Source organism: Nannospalax galili, unplaced genomic scaffold (genome assembly GCF_000622305.1).
Source record: "Nannospalax galili isolate Female #2095 unplaced genomic scaffold, S.galili_v1.0 scaffold14, whole genome shotgun sequence".
Classification (NCBI taxonomy): Eukaryota; Metazoa; Chordata; class Mammalia; order Rodentia; family Spalacidae; genus Nannospalax; species Nannospalax galili.
Genome location: NW_008336953.1, coordinates 611,191 through 630,190, shown reverse-complemented (window position 1 = coordinate 630,190; position 19,000 = coordinate 611,191). Strand labels below are relative to the sequence as shown.

At 40.1% G+C, this 19,000-nt stretch overlaps 1 protein-coding gene across 11 annotated transcripts in view; it reads right to left on the bottom strand.

The window, feature by feature from the left end:
• Positions 1-19,000, bottom strand: part of Mllt10 (MLLT10 histone lysine methyltransferase DOT1L cofactor) — a 193,024-nt gene that overhangs the window by 47,566 nt on the left and 126,458 nt on the right. For 10 of the 11 annotated variants that reach the window (XM_029562886.1, XM_029562888.1, XM_029562890.1 and 7 more), the window contains 2 exons: positions 15,201-15,767; positions 866-910 (listed from right to left, as the gene is read on the bottom strand). In XM_029562886.1, the coding sequence (XP_029418746.1) occupies positions 866-910; positions 15,201-15,767 (612 nt within the window). The remainder of the gene's footprint in view (positions 1-865; positions 911-15,200; positions 15,768-19,000) is intronic. The other variant, XM_029562893.1, reaches the window with a different exon arrangement.

Here is a 19,000-nt window from a genome sequence, read left to right as displayed (position 1 = left end):
TTTTTTTTTTTTTTTTGGTCTTTTTGAGACAGGGTCTCCCTGTAGGCCCAGAGGTCCTGGAACTCACTATGTAGACCGGGCTGGCCTTGAACTCACAAAGATCCGCCTGCCTCTGCCTCCCAAGTGCTGGGATTAAAGGCGTGCGCCACCACGCCCGGCCTAGCTTTAATCCTTTTTAATATAACAAATTTCTAAGTGGTATATTCCATTTACTAATATATTATCAAGTAAATGGAGATATATTGTTAGATGCATTTTGTAATAGTGATGCTTTGAGTGTTTTATATATATATATTTAAAAGATCACTTTAAAAACTATTTAGTAATTTATGCAATATCTTGCCAAAAGTGAACTTCTATGGGATATAATTATCTGACTTATAGCATAATCAGCAACAGTTCTTATAATGAAAAAAACCAATTTCATCATATCTTGAACCGTATCAAACACTTTCATTTCTTAGTGACTTTGGCCTAACACTCAACTCATGTAGAGGTCCAAACATGAAGCTACCTAATGCTGCTATACAAATATCGGAAAAATTAATATTAACATCAAGGCTAATAGCAACTAAAATAGTGAAACTGTCAGCAAGGGCAGAAGTCACAATTCTACAATGGAAGCCCTAAAATAAATGACCAATAATAACAAAAAGGTCCAATATTTAACTATAGCAAAGATGATCCTAAACAGAAGAGAAAGCAGTATGTCAAGCTATTTTTGTAGGAGAAAGATATCTATTCAATAAAGCACCTACTGCATTTTGGAAAGTAAAATTTAGACATCCAAAGGTGGAATAATACATTAGAAAAGGCACTAACTAAATCAAAATGCCTGGGTAACTAATCCAGCTGGAGAACTTACTAGTTGTTGGACAAGCTCCATCATGTCGATACTGCATGGAAATTTCTGTAGGGAGGAAGGAAGAAAGGAAATAAGCAAATAATTGCTAGTGATGCAAGGGCAGAAAAAGAAACAGACCAGAAAAATGGGGGAACTTCACATAAAAGACAATTTTAGGAAGTCAAATAAAACTACAGGAACAAAAACTATAAGCTAATATTTGGGATGTGAAGGTAGGGAAATTAAACATAATTCTCACAAATATTAATGGCAAACTGTGTATACATAAAGGTTAAGAAAAAGACATAAGGGTTTACATATCAATGTGCATATCAAATATCTGTGAACAGCTTTGTGAAGGTTAGTTTTAATTGTCAACTTCATACAATGGAAAATCATCTGGGAAGAGAGTTTCAAGGCAGAAAGAAGGAATTGTCTACATTGGTGTGCTGGTTAGTTTTGTCAAGTTGATACAAACTAGAGTCACCTAGGAAGACGAACCCACAGTTGAGGAATTCCCTCCATCAGACTTCCCTGTGGAATTTTTTTTGGAGGTGTCCTTTTTGCAATTGTGTCTCCCTGTAGCCCCAGCTGGCCTGGAACTCGATATGTAGACCAGGTTGGCCTCGATCTAACAGAGAGCTACCTGCATCCCATGACTGGCTTGTGGGATATCTTTTGATTGCTTGTTGATGTAGGAGTGCCCTAGTGCCCAGGCTGGATTAAAAATGAAGCTGAGCGAGCCAAGGGAAGAAAGCCAGCCAGCAGCATTCCTGTCTGTTCTCTGCTTCAGCTCCTGTGTCCAGGCTTCGGCTTGACTTCCTGCTGTGATTTCCCTCAGTGAAAATAAGCCCTTTCCTACCCAGGTTTCTTTTGGCCATGGTGCTTGTCACAGCAACAAAAGTGACTAGGGTAACCGGGCTAGCCTGGCAGCAAAGCCCATGGGACTGTCCTAAGGTAAATGATGTGTGAAGACAGCCCACTATGGAAGCACACTCCTTAGGGAGGGAGTCCTGAACTGTATCAGAGTGGTAAAACGAAGTTGAGCACAAGCGAGCGAGCATCCATGATTCACTTCTCTGTGCTCTGACTGTTGATGTGATATTGACTATTTTAAGTTCCTGTCTTGATAGATTGTAAAATGGAATTACAAGCTGAAATAAACTCTTTTCTCCCCTAAGAAGATACTTGTCAGATATTCTAACACAGCAACAGAAATGAACCTGGGACAGGCTTCTTTAATAAAAGGTAGCATAGCTAGCAATGTACCACCTTAAGATAATTCAGTAGATAGGAACAGTTTAACAAAAACATCTGAATATTGTGGTTAATTAGAAATCAGAATTTAAGAATAGGTAGTTTATATGTAAGTATAAATCCATTATGACTTATGTGTGATAGCATTAAACCACACTCAGCTCACCCCTAAGAACTCTATGTACAACAAAGCCTTGTCACTTACACATCTACACATGCTCATCCAAACTCTAGTCTCATGCCAGGTATGACAGTGCACACCTGGAAGCGTAGCGTTTAGCAGGTGGATCAGGAATTCCAGGACAGCCTCAGCTATATAACAAGCTTGAGGCAGGGCTATATGAGGAACTGTCCCCCCAAAATAAAAACAAAACACCCAGAAAAAAAGTAAAAAATCCCTAAACTTTAGTCTCATGATGGTTCCACCAAGTTAACTTGGGGTTAAGACGAGAAATCAGTATACTGGTAAAAGAGCTTACTATACTAAATGTAGTTTTAAAAATTCAAAATGTTTAGTCCACTTTAGAACAATCAAGTAAAAACAACATAGACTTTTAACTCCTTTCCAGGTGACACTCAGAAATAAGATCTATTGGAGGAATTCTCTACCTTACTGTCTCAATCACTAATGAACCAAATAAAAGTGAAATGGTCTACAAAGTAACTTCCAGGTCAGCTGGGGCTACAGAGAGACCCTGTCTCAAAAAGACGGAAAAAAAAAAAAAAAAAAAAAAAAAGAAGTGAAATGTAAAAGGAGTTGGGTCTCCTGAAGAGGACTGACATGGTATATTACAGAGAAATGGCAGCCCTTTAAGATAATCAAAGGACACTGACAATGAGACTGTCTCAACAGGAAAAAAAAAATGTGGCTCTTCTGGCCTTTGATCACTTTTGTAGAAAGAGTCACAATATAGGGCCAGTAAACACTCAAAAATCATCACAGTCAAAAAGAAAAGGAGACAATCCCCCCAAGAACAAATTCCAAGGTATAACTCAATTTCCACAATAATGTAATGTTGAACACAATTTTCATTTACGAACCTAGGTAACCAAGCTATACAAAATTATGAACATTAGTTACTGAGACATGCTTAAAATGGGCTCACTCACTATACTTACTCCTAGGTCTACAATGCTCTATCAGTAACTACTATTTTGAGTTTATTGGACTAAAATTTATCTTTAGAATTGCCTTATTTGGGATGGCAAGGTAGCTCATTAGGTAAGAGTGATTGCACCTAAGTTGATCCCCCAGGCCCCACACGGTGGAAGGAGAGAAATCTGAAAATTGTACTCTGATCTTCACGCCTGCCTACCCGCCCCATGCCCCCCCACCCCCAAACATTTTTAAAAGTAAAAGAAAAATTAGGAAATAACCTAATTTGTTTAAAATATCTTTATTGCTGTTTAAAATATTTCCCCAAGGACAACTCAACATAACCAACTTAAACAGGTAAGATTTCTATATCTATTTAGTAAAAAAAAAAAAAAATCTTTGTTAGCAATCTTTTAGTAGAAACTTAACTCCTATATATTCTATTCATTTTACAAACTTGTCTCTGAAATTATCACAAAAGAATCTGTCCACAACCTCATTTTGTAGAATTTATCACCACCAAAGAATTTCAGTATGTAAATAGATTCCCAAGTATCTTGTTTTATCAATGGTAAGAAATTAAGGCTTTTGATTTTAAAGATAGGGAATGATATATGTTCAAAGGGCAAGAAAAGAAATAAATGCTAAACCAACTTCATGTTACTTAATGAATACAAGATTTTTCTCCAAGAACAAAACATTAATCTTTTTGTGAAGAAAATATTATCCAGTTTTTACTTTAGTAAATCATAAATTCTTTTTAATTCTGTAAAAAGTTTATTTATTGCTGTGTGTGCAAGTGCGTGGAGGCAGGAGGGCAACCCTGTGGAGTTGGTCTCTCCCACCTTCATAAGGGTTCAAACATCAGCTTTACAGAGCACTCGCACCAGCTTGCTTCTTTCTCTTTTCTTTATTCTTTTTCTTGATGTGTCTGTGGTATGTGTGCCTGAATGTGAAGGAGCGTGTAGAGGTCTGAGGACAACCACGAGTGTCAGTCCCTCACCTTCAAACTTGCTTGAGACAAGGTCTTTAATTGTTCACTACTGTATACACCAGGCTAGCTGGCCTAAGAGCTCCTGGGGGTTACCATCTCTGCCTCCCACCTTTTTCCAAAGGCCCACTGGGATTAGAGATGCATACCATTACATCTACCTTTACACAGCATTCTAGAGACCTGACTCTATCCACTTAGCAGATCATCTCCCAGCCCTATAAATTACAAATTCTTATAATATGGGGGAGATAAAGTGTAAGTTCAACTCGTCCAAATGTTGTTAAGTATTAATTTTCAAAGTTTTAAAAGACACCAGATATTAGATATCAGAGTTGGAGAGATGGCTCAGTGGCTAAGAGCACTTGTGTGTGTGTGTGTGTGTGTGTCTTTTTGAGACAGGGTCTCCCTGTAACCCCAGCTGGCCTGGAACTCACTATACAGACCAGGTTGGCCTCTGCCTCCACCATGCCTGGTTGCACTTGCTACTCTTGTAGAGGATCCATGTTAAATTCCAGCACCCATATGATAGTTCACAACCATTACTATGGCTCCAAGGGATCTGATACCCTCTTTTGGCCTATAGGAGTACATGTAGGCATGGTGGGGCACATGTTTTTTAATCCCAGCACTTGGGAGACAAAAGCAGGCAGATCTTTGTGAGTTCAAGGCCAGCCTGGTCTACATAGAGTTCCAGGCCAGCTGGAGCTACAGGGAAACCCTGTCTCAAAAAGACACCCCCCGCCAAGTGCTCAGATCCCAAAAGATAATCTACAGGAAACTGCATCAGAAGCTTAATATAAAGCTAGACAGGGTGGCACAGAGCTATTACTACCCCAGCACTTGGGAGGCTGGAAGGGAGTTCCAGGACAGCCTGGCCTACGTAAGGCTTTATCTTTAAAAAAACAAAAAAATGCTGGGTGCAGCAGTGTATGTGCACTGCTGTGAGATCAGGGCCAGTCTGGTCTACGTTGTGCCCAGGGAGACCCTTTCGTATTTTTTTTTTCTCCTTACTTTTTCCAACAGCAAGAGCAGCTCTCCAGCTTGGATTAAACCAGAGTACTTTCAATGTTCTTTAGAAACCTTTCAGTCACCTCATACATAAGACAGTACAATTACTATAATCTCAATGAGGATTTTTTCTTATCCATTAAAGAAATTCTGAAGTAATGATAAATTATAAGAAATCCAGAATGTCCTTGGTGAAAACTGTTAGACTATTACTCTTATTTCTTTAGCCTGGCATTCATCTACTAATGAAACCATCTACCCCCACTCTATTCAGTCAATGTCATCTCCAACTATGTCAAAAAACACAAGCTTCTTATTTCTATTTAGGCTTATCTCTTAAATATACATTTACTTCCTTTTCTGGCAATATTACTGAATCACCTTTTTCTGCCTACTCCAAATATAATATAATCTCCCCAGTCTTTTCCCACTTAATACTCTCATCCTAAACCGGCCTGTGATATTACAAGTAAAATTATTTCTATTGAAGCCTAACTGTAAACACTTAGTGGACAGGTTCAAAATTACAAAGGGTACTATTTCCCACAATATGCACTCAATGTTTACTAGTAATGATAGTAATGTTAACTTGATTTTCCAAATATAATTTTTTGTTTGTATGGGATTTTCTTTTCTTTCTTTCTTTCTTTTTTTTTTTTTTTTTTTACTTTTTTGAGACAAGGTCTTCCTATATATAGTTCAAGCTGGCCTGGGCCTCATTATGTACTCCAGGCTGGTCTTGAAATCACAGAGATCCACCTGCCTCTGCCTCCCAGGAGCTGGGCGTGCACTACCATGCCCAGCTCCAAATGCAATCTTCTTTTTTTTTGGTCTTTTTGAGACAGGGTCTCCTTGTAGCCCCAGCTGTCCTGGAACTTACTATGTAGACCAGGCTGTCCTTGAATTCACAAAGATCCGCCTACCTCTGCCTCCCAAGTGCTGGGATTAAAGGCATGCGCCACCACGCCCTGCTCCAAATGTAATCTTTTATGTTATGTTTAAAGCACTGTGCTGACTGGTAGTGGAGACTTAGTGGCCAACATGACAAAAAGACCCTAATCTCATGAAGATATTATGGAAGTGGATCATATCTGACCTGTCCTTCTGAAGATCATCCTATCACTAAAACAAATAAAAAAAGAGCACCATGAAAAACAATTACTGAGCTGGGCGTCATGGCACACACCTTTAATCCAGCATTCAAGGGGCAGAGGTAGGCAGATCTTTCGTGAGTTCAAGGCAAGCCTGGTCTACATAGTGAGTTCCAGGCCAGCTGGGGCTACATAGGGAGACCCTATGCTGGATAGCTTTAGTGTCAACTTGATACACCTGGGTTGAGGGAGCCTCAACTGGGGAATTGCCTTCATTGGACTGACCTGTGGCCATATCCATGGGGCACCTTCTTGATTGTTGAGTGATGTGGGAAGGCCTAGCCCACTGTGGGTGGTACCACGCCTAGGCAGGTGGGCCTGTGTTGCTTAAGGGGCCAGGGGAGCAAGCCAGTAAACAGTGTTCCTCCATGGCCTGTGCTCCAGCTCCTGCCTCTAGGTTCCTGCCCTGAGTTCCTATCTTGGGTTCCCTGATGAACTGTGACCTGGGAGATGTAAAACAAATACCTCCCCCCGCAGTTGGCATTGGTCAGAATATTTTGTCACAGCAACGGCAAATCAAACTAGGACAGAAATTGCTGCCAGGAGTGGGTACGGCTCTGACAGACCTGACCCAGTTTTTTTGGGAGGCTGGTAGATATGTTTGGAACTTTGGGCTGGAAAAGCCATTGAGTGCTTAGAATTTGTTGCTGTGGACTTGAACAGTTATGCCAAAAGAGTTGTGAACAATGGAGGCCTGGCTTGTGAAGCTTCAAAGGGAAGCAGAGACTATCAGGGCTGTTTGCGTAATGTTTTGAATTGAGAATCTGTGGGTTCTGGTCAGTTGGGGCTGAAGAATCAGCTGTGATTAAGAACAGACCAGAACCTGAAGTAAAACCTTTGCTTTACTGGGACATTTGATGCTGGTTAGCTGGAGCTGAAAAATCAGCTGTAAGTAGCAAGAGACCAGCATCACTGTGGTGAAGTCTTCTGGGAGGTATTTCCTCAGGATCAGCACACAGAGGGGACCCAAACCTCCGACTCTAGCTGGAAGCCGGACTTGGTAATGTGTAAGAGTCTCCTGCATGGTTCTGGTGTTGAAAGTGTTGAAAGGGTCAAAGAGAGCACCACAGGTCAAAGTGCAGCTTCAGTTGTAGTGAAGCCCCCAGGGCTGAAGGGGTCATGTAGAGAATCTGAGGCATTGCACCCCAAGAGGTCAAAAGAGACCATTGGTGAGGGTGCAGCCTCAGTTTTTCAGTGGAGACCCCAGCTTTATGGAGATGCCAGGATCATGGGACGACCACCGAGGAAGGCAGTAGGTGTGGAATGGAGGGGCCTGGCTCTGCGAGATGAGCTGTGTGTGCTGTGGCTTGCAGAGTCAGAAAAGTGGAGCTGCCAGAACCCTTTGGAGCCCAGAAGATTGTGAGTGAATCCCAGATGTCCAGCCTCGAGCTACTTTGCTGGACTTTGGTTTTGCTTAAGTGTGCCCAATTCTACCTTTTGAAATAAGACAGTACTTGTTTTGGATCTTACAGAAGCCTACCCACAGTTAAAAGAGTTTTAAAAGAGACTATGAACTTTTTTTTTCGGGCTTTTTGAGACAGGAACTCCCTGTAGCCCCAGGTGGCCTGGATTCACCGTGGAGAACAGGCTGGCCTTGAACTCACAGAGATCCATCTGCCTCTGTGCGCCACCACGCCTGGCGAGACTATGGACTTTTAAGTGGATTTTTTTAAGGACTGTGGGATTTTTAAGGTTCTACTGTCTTCTGTTGTGATATTCATGTTAACATCACATCTTGGGGACAAGAACTGGAAAGGTTATGGTTTAATAGTGATGTGTTTGTGCATCAAGTTGACAAGGGGTCAACTGTGCTGGATAGCTTTAGTGTCAACTTGACACACCTAGGTTAAGGGAGCCTCAACTGGGGAATAACTTTCATTGGACTGGCCTGTGGCCATGTCCATGGGGCACCTTCTTGATTGCTGAGTGATGTGGGAGGGCCCAGCCCACTGTGGGTGGTACCACGCCTGGGCAGGTGGGCCTGTGTTGCTTAAAAAAGCAGGCTGAGCAGGGGCCAGGGGAGCAAACCAGTAAGCAGTGTTCCTCCATGGCCTGTGCTCCAGCTCCTGCCTCCAGGTTCCTTCCCTGAATTCCTACCTTGGGCTCCCTGATGAACTGGGACCTGGGAGATGTAAGATAAAAGAAACCCTTTCCTCCCCAAGTTGATGCTGGTCAGAGTATTTTGTCACAGCAATGGAGAAACAAACTAGGACAGACCCTATCTCAAAAATTTTAACAAAAGAGGAGGACCTGTTCTGACTTCCATTGGTGTAGGGGCTAAAATCTCAATAGCCTACCTGAGAATGCCTGGATCTGGCCTCCGCATGGTGTAGATGGAATCCCACTGAAATGGGCCAACAGCCCATGGAAAACTGACAATGCAGAGACCCAAAAGTTGAGTGCCTTGACACAGTAGGTGGAAGATCATCCCACACCTATCACCCCCTCCAAGGCTCAGGGACTTTTGCAGAAGAGGTTGGTGGAAAGAATGTAAGCGCCAGAGGAAGGGGTAGACTATTAACTGGAAGTATACTCTGACCATTATGCCGGCAAGCTATAGTCACACTTCCTTCCCATGCTCATCAAGAAGTCAAGGGGGGAGTCAGTTACCCCTCCCACCCAATCAGTCAACCTTAGCTGCATGTGGGGGAGGGGCTAAGATACAGAAGCTGAGAATGCCAGGAGGCCCCTCTCTCACCATTTTCTGTGGCTGTGGTGAAATCACAGGATCTATATTTGAGTGTGTACTTTCCAGTGCAGCCATAAATGGGGGGTTCCCACGCCTCTGTAAATAAACCCCCACCCTATGCTCTTTTGGGTAGATAGATGAGAGGGATCTGACTAAATTGCAAGTGGATAGACTTGCACTGGGGAATGTCTGGGGACACTGACTTGACACAGTGGGCCTTAACACCCAGGACAGAGTAAGGGTTTCAGTGGGGGACTATAGGAGGTTGCTGGTGGGGACACGGCTATAGCAATGATTCAGATTGTTTGAAATATTTTGTATGAAATATAAAAAAATTTAATAGGGCTGGAGAGATGGCTCAGCAGTTAAGAGCACTGACTGCTCTTGCAGAGAACCCAGGTTCGATTCCCAGCACCCACATGGTGGCTATGAACCGTCCTTAATTCTAGTTCCAGGGGAATCTGAAGCCCTTGTCTGACCTCCGTGGTACTGCACGACATGGGTGCACTCACATACATGAAGGCAATACACTCATACACATAAAATAAAAAATAAAATATTTTTAAAAATCTAATAAAAACAAATTTATAAAAAGAGAAAAGAAAAACAAATACTGACGATGTTATACAAAGTACCCATTTTCTCTTTCCAACTTCTTTACCTGGGAAAAAGTGTCCTACTGTTTTAGCCACTAAAAAAATTCTGAATTTACAATTAGCTCAAAGGAAAACCTAACTTCTTTACATCAGAAGGACAGTATTGTTCAAAGTTACAATGTCTGTTCAAATGTGCTCCTGGATCTCTTTGTTTAAAGAACTAACATGGGGCTGGGGAGGTGGCTCAGTGGTTAAGAGTACTGGTTGTTCTTGCAGAAGACCTGGGCTCAGATCACAGCACCTACATGTTGGCTAACAACTGTCTGTATTATTGGAGTTATGGATGGTTGTTAGATGCCATGTGAGTGCTGGGAATTGAACCCAGGTCCTCTGTAAGAGCAGCCAGTGCTCTGGGATGGGCATAGTGGTGCACGCTTTCAGTCCCAGCACTCAAAGCAGAGGCAGGCGGATCTCTGAGTTCAAGGCCAGCCTGGTCTACATAGTGAGTTTCCAAGCGGGGGTGTGGGGGGGTGTGGGGTGGCGGCTTCTCAAAAAGACAGGAAAAAAAAAAGAGCGGCCAGTGCTCTTAACTACAGACCCATCTCTCTAGTCCCAAAATTAAAATTTAAAGTTTTTTTTTTGGGGGGGGGATGTCTTTTTGAGACAGAGTTTCTCTGTAGCCCCAGCTGCCCTGAGGAGTGCTGGGATTAAAGGCGTGCACCACCACACCTGGCAAAATTTAAAGTTTTAAAGTAATTTATTTTTATAAAATTTTATCTTGTAGAAAGTCCCTCTACATTAATATGTTTAATAATAATAAGATAAAAGCAATATAAATTCAATTTTTTTCTGCTGTTAACATAAAAATGCCATCTTCAAGTTTTCCCTATAAGGAACACCATTTCCATGCCTAAAATCTCCCTAAACCTGTAAAATGGATGGAACTAGAAACTGTTATACTAAGTCAAGTAACACAGACTCAGAAAAACAAATGACTTATGTTCTCCCTCATACGTGGACCCTAGCATCAAATCCTTATAAGTGAGTATGTATCCAGATATAACTACAGAAACCAGGATAATGAAAAGGAACCAGGGAGCTAAAAGAAAAGAAAGAACCTGAAAGCGAAGAACAGTAGGAAGCAGGTGTTAATAAGGGAGATATGTATAAAAATGTCGTTATTTTAATGGGAGGGGGGAGGAAGGGTTATACAAGGAATCTTGGGGATAAAGGGAAAGAAGGAGCTCAAGAGAGGAGAGACCATAGGAAAAGGGTTATTATTAAGGGAGAAATGGGAAAAAATGGGGAAAACATGGTGGAAGGGTTAGACAATGAAAGAGATAAATAATGCCTAGCTAGTTTTAAAACAGAGGGAACCATATTAGTCCAACAATCTACTGACAAATTATACATAACAACTAGCTCAAGGAACATAATATGTGTCTAGTCAAGGTTTATCTGAGAACATTTGATTTTTGCCCAAGCTTTATCTACGTAGCACAAGATAACTAAAAGTACCAGACTAGTGGAACTAACCTTCTTGGATGTTTAACAGACATACTTTGAGGCCTATACTAATCTGGTCAGAGGGACTTCAAGGACAGTATTTGCTCCTTGTCCTCCAAGATTGACTAAGTTCAGGGGACCATGGAGCATCGATCAAAATGTCCTGTAACTATGGTGAGTCAGCTGTTCTCTTGATCAAGGAGGCCGTGGAGACCCACCAGATGGACTTGAACCAGTGTCCAGTCTATAAAGAGGAGGGTCAACACAGAGGAAACATTTCCTCCATGCTGCCAAGTGAAGCCAGCCACTGTCTAGCAAGACCTTTGACTTATCTTCACATAGATGGAACTGGTAAAAGAAAGGAGCCAGGGGCTCCTCCCAAGCCCATGTGACCCTTGAGGAACAGATCCTCAAATGACCTTAAAGAGTAAAAATAAATTGGGTAATCTGGGCCAACTGTATGGTCTTAAACACCCAAAAGGAAAGTATAACCAAAGATTAAAGTGATCAGTATAATTCTTTAAGAGTCCATGTAGATAGCTAAAGGCTATATAACAAGAAACAATGCCAGACAGGAGATACCTCCTTAAACCTGTAACAGGTAGAAAAATCTTTTGAGGGATGTAAACTTAAGAGGTTTTTTTTTTTTGGTCTTTTTGAGACAGGGTCTCCCTGTAGTCCCAGCTGTCCTGGAACTCATGTAGACCAGGCTGGCCTTGAACTTACAGAGATCAGCCTGTCCTGGGATTAAAGGCGTGTGCCACCACGCCCAGCATGTAAATTTAAGAGTTTTAATTCCATTAATCTGAAGATATGTGTTTCAAATAGACATACAAATATAACTTGGAAACTATTTTTCCAGACTATGTGTCAAAATTACAGGAATCATAGGAGATCTCTCTCCACAAAAGGAAATTTAAGCTTTATTTTCTCAGCAAGGTATGCATTTAATTATGCCTCTTGCTAAAACTACTATTAATCTAATTTTTTATGAGAAAATTTGTTTAATTTGCTTTTTGTGACAAAAGACACAGGCTGACTGCTAAGTCTTACAAACTCAAAGGAAACAAAAATATCTAGTCAAATGTGCAATATATTGAAATCTTTTTAATGAATTTTGTTCTCACTGTAATTTTTTTTACCCCCCTACTTTCTGAAACAACGGTTCTCAACTGGAGGCAATTTGGAGCCCTGGGGACATTTAGCAATGTCTGGAGACAATTTTATTATGAGGGGGACTGTTACTGGTATCTTATGAACAGGAGCTAGGGATTCTGGAAAGCATCCTATAACATGCAAGACAGTACTGTTCACAAAGACTATTCCCAACTAACATGTCCATAATACCAAGGCTGAGACTCTTACTCCACAAAACCTGAGTGTTAGCAAGGAAACAAACCCCCCATAGTTGGGAGGAGCAGGGTGCAAACGGCCACAACAGGAACCAGAGCTATCTATTAGAAACAAACACTCTGTATCATCTTGGGCAATTTATTTACCTTTCAAAACTTCAGATTTATTAGCTCTCCAAGCCACAGTAATAGCCCCTTATCTAAGTACTGTGAAATGAGATCTAAATAACAAAGCACTTAACAAAACCTAACACATAGTATCTACAGTTAAATCTTTTTCACATCTGATCGTCTATGTATGAGGATGACTTTTCAGGAGAAGACTAACACGCCTACAAACTGATTTACTTCATAACTTGTCAGTCATGTTTTGAGAACATTTAGGACTATACATCCCTTCTGTTAACATGCTGTGTACTCAGTTTGCTCAGGATTAGTTTTATTGTCATTTGGAATCCCGATGTACTCAACTCTTACAAGCTAAGCTAAACACACATACAGCTCTGTTACTCGACTATGCCCCTGCCTCAGTATAATGTTGAGAACAAGAGAGACAGCACTGATGACTGTGGCTTTGTATGCTGCTCTAAGTTAGGAGCGTTAGAAAAACAACTTTTTCCCTATCAAAGATTGTTCATGCCTGTCCCATACCATGCTTGACGTGCAGTTCAATAAATGTGAGAGGAAGGCCTTTATTCAACAGTTTGGGAGAACAGCTTGGGATCACATTTGGTTAAACTCCAAGAATGAAGTTTTTCTTTAGTGTGGTACCCTACAGCTAGTATGCTTCTTCCTTGGAATGCTCATTAGTCTGTTACTGAAGTTAGTGTATGAACTACTAAAAGATGCTTTTTAATTTTGTGTTGACAAAATATACAATATAAAAATATAATGGGAATTCTTTATTAAATCTATTTTCTACACAATTTCCTCCTCTTACTATGAACTAATACAACTGATATTAATGATAATAGTGTATCTCAGCTGAAATGTCATTATTTCAACCATTCAAAATCCAAAATCAGAAGGGTAAAATTTAAAATAAAGGTTTACTAAAGCCGGGGCTGGAGAGATGGCTCAGCAGTTAAGAACACTGGTTATTCTTGCAGAAGGCCCGGGTTTGAATCCCAGCACCCACATGGCAGCTAACAATTGTTTGTAACTCCAGTCCCAGGGAATCCAAGAGCCTCTTCTGACCTCCACAGGCATTGCTGGACACGAACGAGTGCACTTACCTACATGCAGGCAATACACACATATACATTAAAAAAAAAAAAAATTACTAAAGCCATTTATCTCATAATTGAAGGGAAAAAAAAATCAACAGATAAATGCTACCACTTAAAACCTCATAAAGGGGTACCAGGCGTAGTGGTGCATGCCTTTAGCCCCAGCACTCGGAAGGGGCAGGTGGATCTCTGTGAGGGTGAGGCCAGCCTGGTCTACACAGTGAGTTCCAAGTCAGCTGGGACTACAGGGAGACCCTGACTCAAAAAGACCAAAAAAAAAAAAAAACCCCACACAAATTACAGGTTACACAGAAGCATTCCACTGATGTGAATATTACATAGAAAACACTGTGCTATTGTAAAAACAACATCAAGTAAGCATATCAAGTAAGCATGGTGGTACACACCTGTAATCTCAGTACTGAGAGGGCTCAGACAATAATTCATGGTCAATTACAGGCTTATCTGGGTTACATATGTTCTAGAATAAAAAAAGTAAAAATAATCCCTACCCCCAAAAAAGGCTGGTTCCATAAATCTGGAATCACTTTCAAATCTATGCAATCAACTCTCATTTCAGATAAAAATAATGGTAAAAATCACTAAATGTACTTAAACTTTAATAAATCATTCCAGGTATGACCTGAAATAAAATGTAACTGACAAATTCTAAATTTAAGCCATGCCTTTAGTCCCAGTACTCAGGAAGAAGGGTAGGCAGATCTCTATGGCTTCAAGGCCAGCCTGGTCTACGTAGCAAGTTCCAGGCCAGCTGGGGCTACAGGGAGACCCTGCCTCAAAAAGACAAAAAAGAGAAAGTTCCAGACAGAGAAATTGGTATTATTTATGTGCAATTATTTAGAAAATGAAATCTAACAAAAGAGCCTTTTCAAAAAAAAAAAAGTACGAAAACATTTACAACTTAAATGTTAATTCTGGGTTGGTTTTAAACAAACTAAGCAATGGATGACTAAAGTACTATTTATTTGCATTGAGTTAAGTAACATCAGATTAATGCCAAACATTTAAATATCAAATTTCTTTCTAGGATTGTGAGGTATTTTCACTAAGAAATTAAAAAAACTAGTGCCACAGAGATAGTTCAGCAGGTAAAAAGGCCTCTGGGCCTCAACAGTGGCAATAAGTAAATGCAATAATTTAAAAAATATATATATATGAAAAAACTAACCAGGTTTGCTAATAGACAACTGTAATCTAAGCACTTGGGAGACTGATCAAGGGAATCAAGAGTCTGAGGCCAGCCTGGATTACAGAGTGACCCAGATCAGCTTGAGCTATATATAGTAAGCACCTGCCTCAACAAACAAAAACAGAACCCATTAAGAAAAATTAAGAAGTATTGTGTTAATAAATGTAGTTTAGAAATTCACAGCATACATTCATAACAACTGCTTAAAACTTTTTGGAAGCAAGAGGAAGATAGTGGTTGGACTGAGGGGAAATGGACAAACCCCTACCTGAACCAACTGGAGAGGAGCCAACACTGAGACTCTGTAAACTTCCATTCCTGAGCAATGTAGGAGATTTCTGAAGACTAGAGCTTGTGACGCTTCCTGCAGCTGATGCTACAGATGACGTTGGTGAAGCAGAAGAAACTGAGAGATGAGAAACGTTCTCTTGATTTTTGTTTCCTTTAGGTCGACCAGGCCCATGCTTACTCTGTTTATTTCCTTTCCTTTTCTTTTCCTTTACTATTTCTTCATCTAGGCCAGAAGTTGGAGCCCGCTTATATCCTGCTGTAGGGAGGCTGGAACTACCCAAATCTCCAGGTGAGTTTTCAAAGCTTTTAGGCTGTGAAATAACAGTTGAGGTCACAGGGTGACCAACTAAGGAACTGAAACTATTTACTCCCCCTTCCTGGCTTCCAGACTCTCCTTTATGTACATCTTTGGTTGATGACTGCTGGGAGTGAGTGTAACTGTCATTACGCAGATCTGAGTCTGTAAAGCTTAAGAAATCCTGGGGAGACTGTACTGAACTTCCAGAAGATGACTTCACACTGCCTGGAGTGCCTGAAAAACTGCCTGTAGCAAAAAAGAAAGGGGGAGGGGTTGGATGAAAAAGTTCCCATAAGCAGCAGACATAATACAACCATCAAAAAAATCCCCAAAAAACAAAACACAGAGTTTTAAAGTTAACTATAAAATTTAGGACATCACTATATAACAAAGCTTGATCTGAAAAAGTTTAGTACTTAAATCAACTTCATCTCTAAAATTATCTTTAAAACACTTGTAATATTATAGGAAGTATTACATACTACATATTCACTCTTGAATTGTTATTATTTATATAATTGCTAATATACAAAATACGCCTTATTTAACCTACCTACCTTTTATCACAATGCTCCTCAGTTCTCCCCAAACACCTTGTGTGTTAGAGGAAGGACTGAAGAACGAAGTCTTCTTTCTGACAGACACGTAAGAAAGTCTGGCAAGACTAAATTTGATGCAGCAGGGAACCTTCTTTCAAACACTGAAGATATGACATAAATGTTCCCATGTACAGAAAGAAACAAAAGTTTCCTTACATTATAAGTTCTAAGCTTTAACATTAAGACATAATATTGATTTTATTATTCAACTGAATTTATTCCAACAAAATATGATCATGTGGCATAATTTAAACTTTACATTTTCTTAATCCACTTTCCATGGAGTTTCATAAAGAAAAACCAGCCACAGTGTCCTGTTGCTTTTAAGAAAAAACAATCACAGAAGAGGCAGTTCTTATGACACCTGCTCTCACCTCACTCTAGTCAGATAGCATTAGCAACCACCATGTCACTATGTGGTTTAAGAATCTCAAGGTTTTTGTTTGCCTCAATAGTAAACAAAAGATGGGTCATATCAACCCATTTTGCATTATTTGTTTTCATGTTTGTCAAATGTAACAAGTGTTTAGATTCGGCTCTGACCATACATATACTATGTTTCATAAAACAGAAGGCCCTTGAGCTCAATCTCCACCTCCACATACATGCATACACATCTAACCTGTATCGTACTTGAACTAACGTGTTTAGAAACAAAAGCTCAAAAAAGCATTTTATTATAATAGAGAGGAAAATTTAATCTCAGTGTTAACTTTTACAGTAGAGTAGATGTATAAGAAACTTGATATAAATCTACCTTAAGTTTGCACGCACGCACACACACACACACACACACACACACAATTACTTTTCAAATGAAATCTGATGGTTTCATTTTTAACTGTTTCTAAAATAACTTGTTTAAAAGAATAGATCTAAGCCTTAAATCTTTCAAGAGTACACCTGTTCTGTTAACTTATAAAACTGTTTAATAGTGAGGGGGAGGTTACCAGGGAAGAACAGGTGTATGAGGGTCAGGGAGGAGAGTGGATTACTTTAAAAAAAAGAAAGAAAATTATCTGTACTTGTGTGGGCACTGTCAGGCTATGCCTACATAGAAAACATGAGGAGCAACTTAATTACATTACTGATTTTAGAATAACTGCAATTTGCCATGCAATTAACTTCTATAAAGAAGTTCTTAAACCAGGCATGGTGGTGCACATCTTTAATCCCAGCACTTGGGAACCAGAGGCAGGAAGATCTTTGTGAGATCAAGGCCAGCCTCCTCTACATAGCAAGTTCTACAGCTGGGACTACAGGGAGTTCTGGGGGAGGAGAGGGGAGGAGAAAAGAAAAGTTCTTATTCATTCTCATTTATCTTTCTTCTATTTTTTTTTTTTTAATTATTCTTAGGGGTGGGAGAGATGGCTCAATGGTTAAGAGCACTGGCTATTCTTGCAGAAAATCCAGGTTTGAATCCCAGCACCCACATGGCAGCTAACAACCACCCATCATAACTCCAGTTCCAAGGTATCTAACACCCTCCTCTGTCCTCCGAGGGCTCTGAACAACATGGGTGCACTTACATATATGCAGGCATAAAACTTACTAAAAATTTTTTTATTTCTAGTATTAAATGTTTCCTATGAGGCTGGCAAGATGGCTCAGCAGGTCAATGTTCTTGGCTCCAAGTGCGATCCTTGGGACCCACACGGTAGAAGGAGAGAACAGATTCCTGAAAGTTGTTCTCTGATTTCCACATGCTTGGCATGCTGGGAACACACATATATACACAAGACATAACATTATAAAAAAAAAAATTAAAGTTGACTATAGCCTACAACAAATACTTTTTTAATGCTTAAAAATTTTATAGATTATCTCAGTTTTATAATCATAACATATATATATTTTTGTTGTTGTTACTATGTCTTAACAGAGGCTGAAAAGATTTTTCAGTATTACAAAGCTCCCAAAAAACAGGTGATACATGTGCTAAATAGATCAGTATTTCATAGATTAAAAGCTGAAAAATAATCTAGGCCTAGTGGCTCATTACTACAATCCCTGTACTTGAAAAGCTGAGGAAGATCAGGAGTTCATGGTCATCCTTAGCAACATAAGAGTATTAAAGGTCAGACTTTAATAAATAAATAATATAAATAAATAATACTCTTTTTTTTTTTTTTTTCTTTTTGAGACAGGGTCTCCCTGTAGCCCCAGGTAACCTAGAACACACTATGTAGACCAACTAGGCTGGCCTCAAACTCAGAGATCCACCTGCCTCTGCCACCAGAATGCTGGGTTTAAAGGTGTGCACCACCACACCCAGCTGTAAGTAATGCTATTTTGATAGTAGATAAGTCTTACAGAAATAAGACAGTATTCTGCTGATGTCACATTCAAAATGAGAAAGAAGTTACATTTAAGGTTAATTAAAATTTCACTCATTTCCAAGTGGTATAGAAATAATAATGTAGAGGCAGGCATGGTGGCCACAACTTTAACCCCAGCTCTTAAGAACCAAAGGGAGGAGGATCACTTGAGTTCCAGGCCAGCTTGGTCTACATAATGAGTTCCAGGCTAGCTAAATGTGACCCCCATCTCAGAAAAAGGTACATTTACTTGAGTTTGGTGGCACACACCTTTAATCTCAGCACTTGGAGGCAGAGGCAGGCAGATCTCCGTGAGTTGGAGGCCAGCCTGGTCCACATAGCAAGTTCCAGGCCAGCTGGGGCTACAGAAGACCCTGTCTCAAAAAGACCAAAAAAAACCCCGCTACGTTTTATTTCAGTAGTGAATCTGGTACTTTGTTTCATCTATATTTATCTAATTTTTTGTTATAATATATAACACACATCTTACAAGTCTTCAGCAGAAAAATTACTACTAATATGAAATATATGAACATATATATATTGGGAGGTGGGGGAGGAT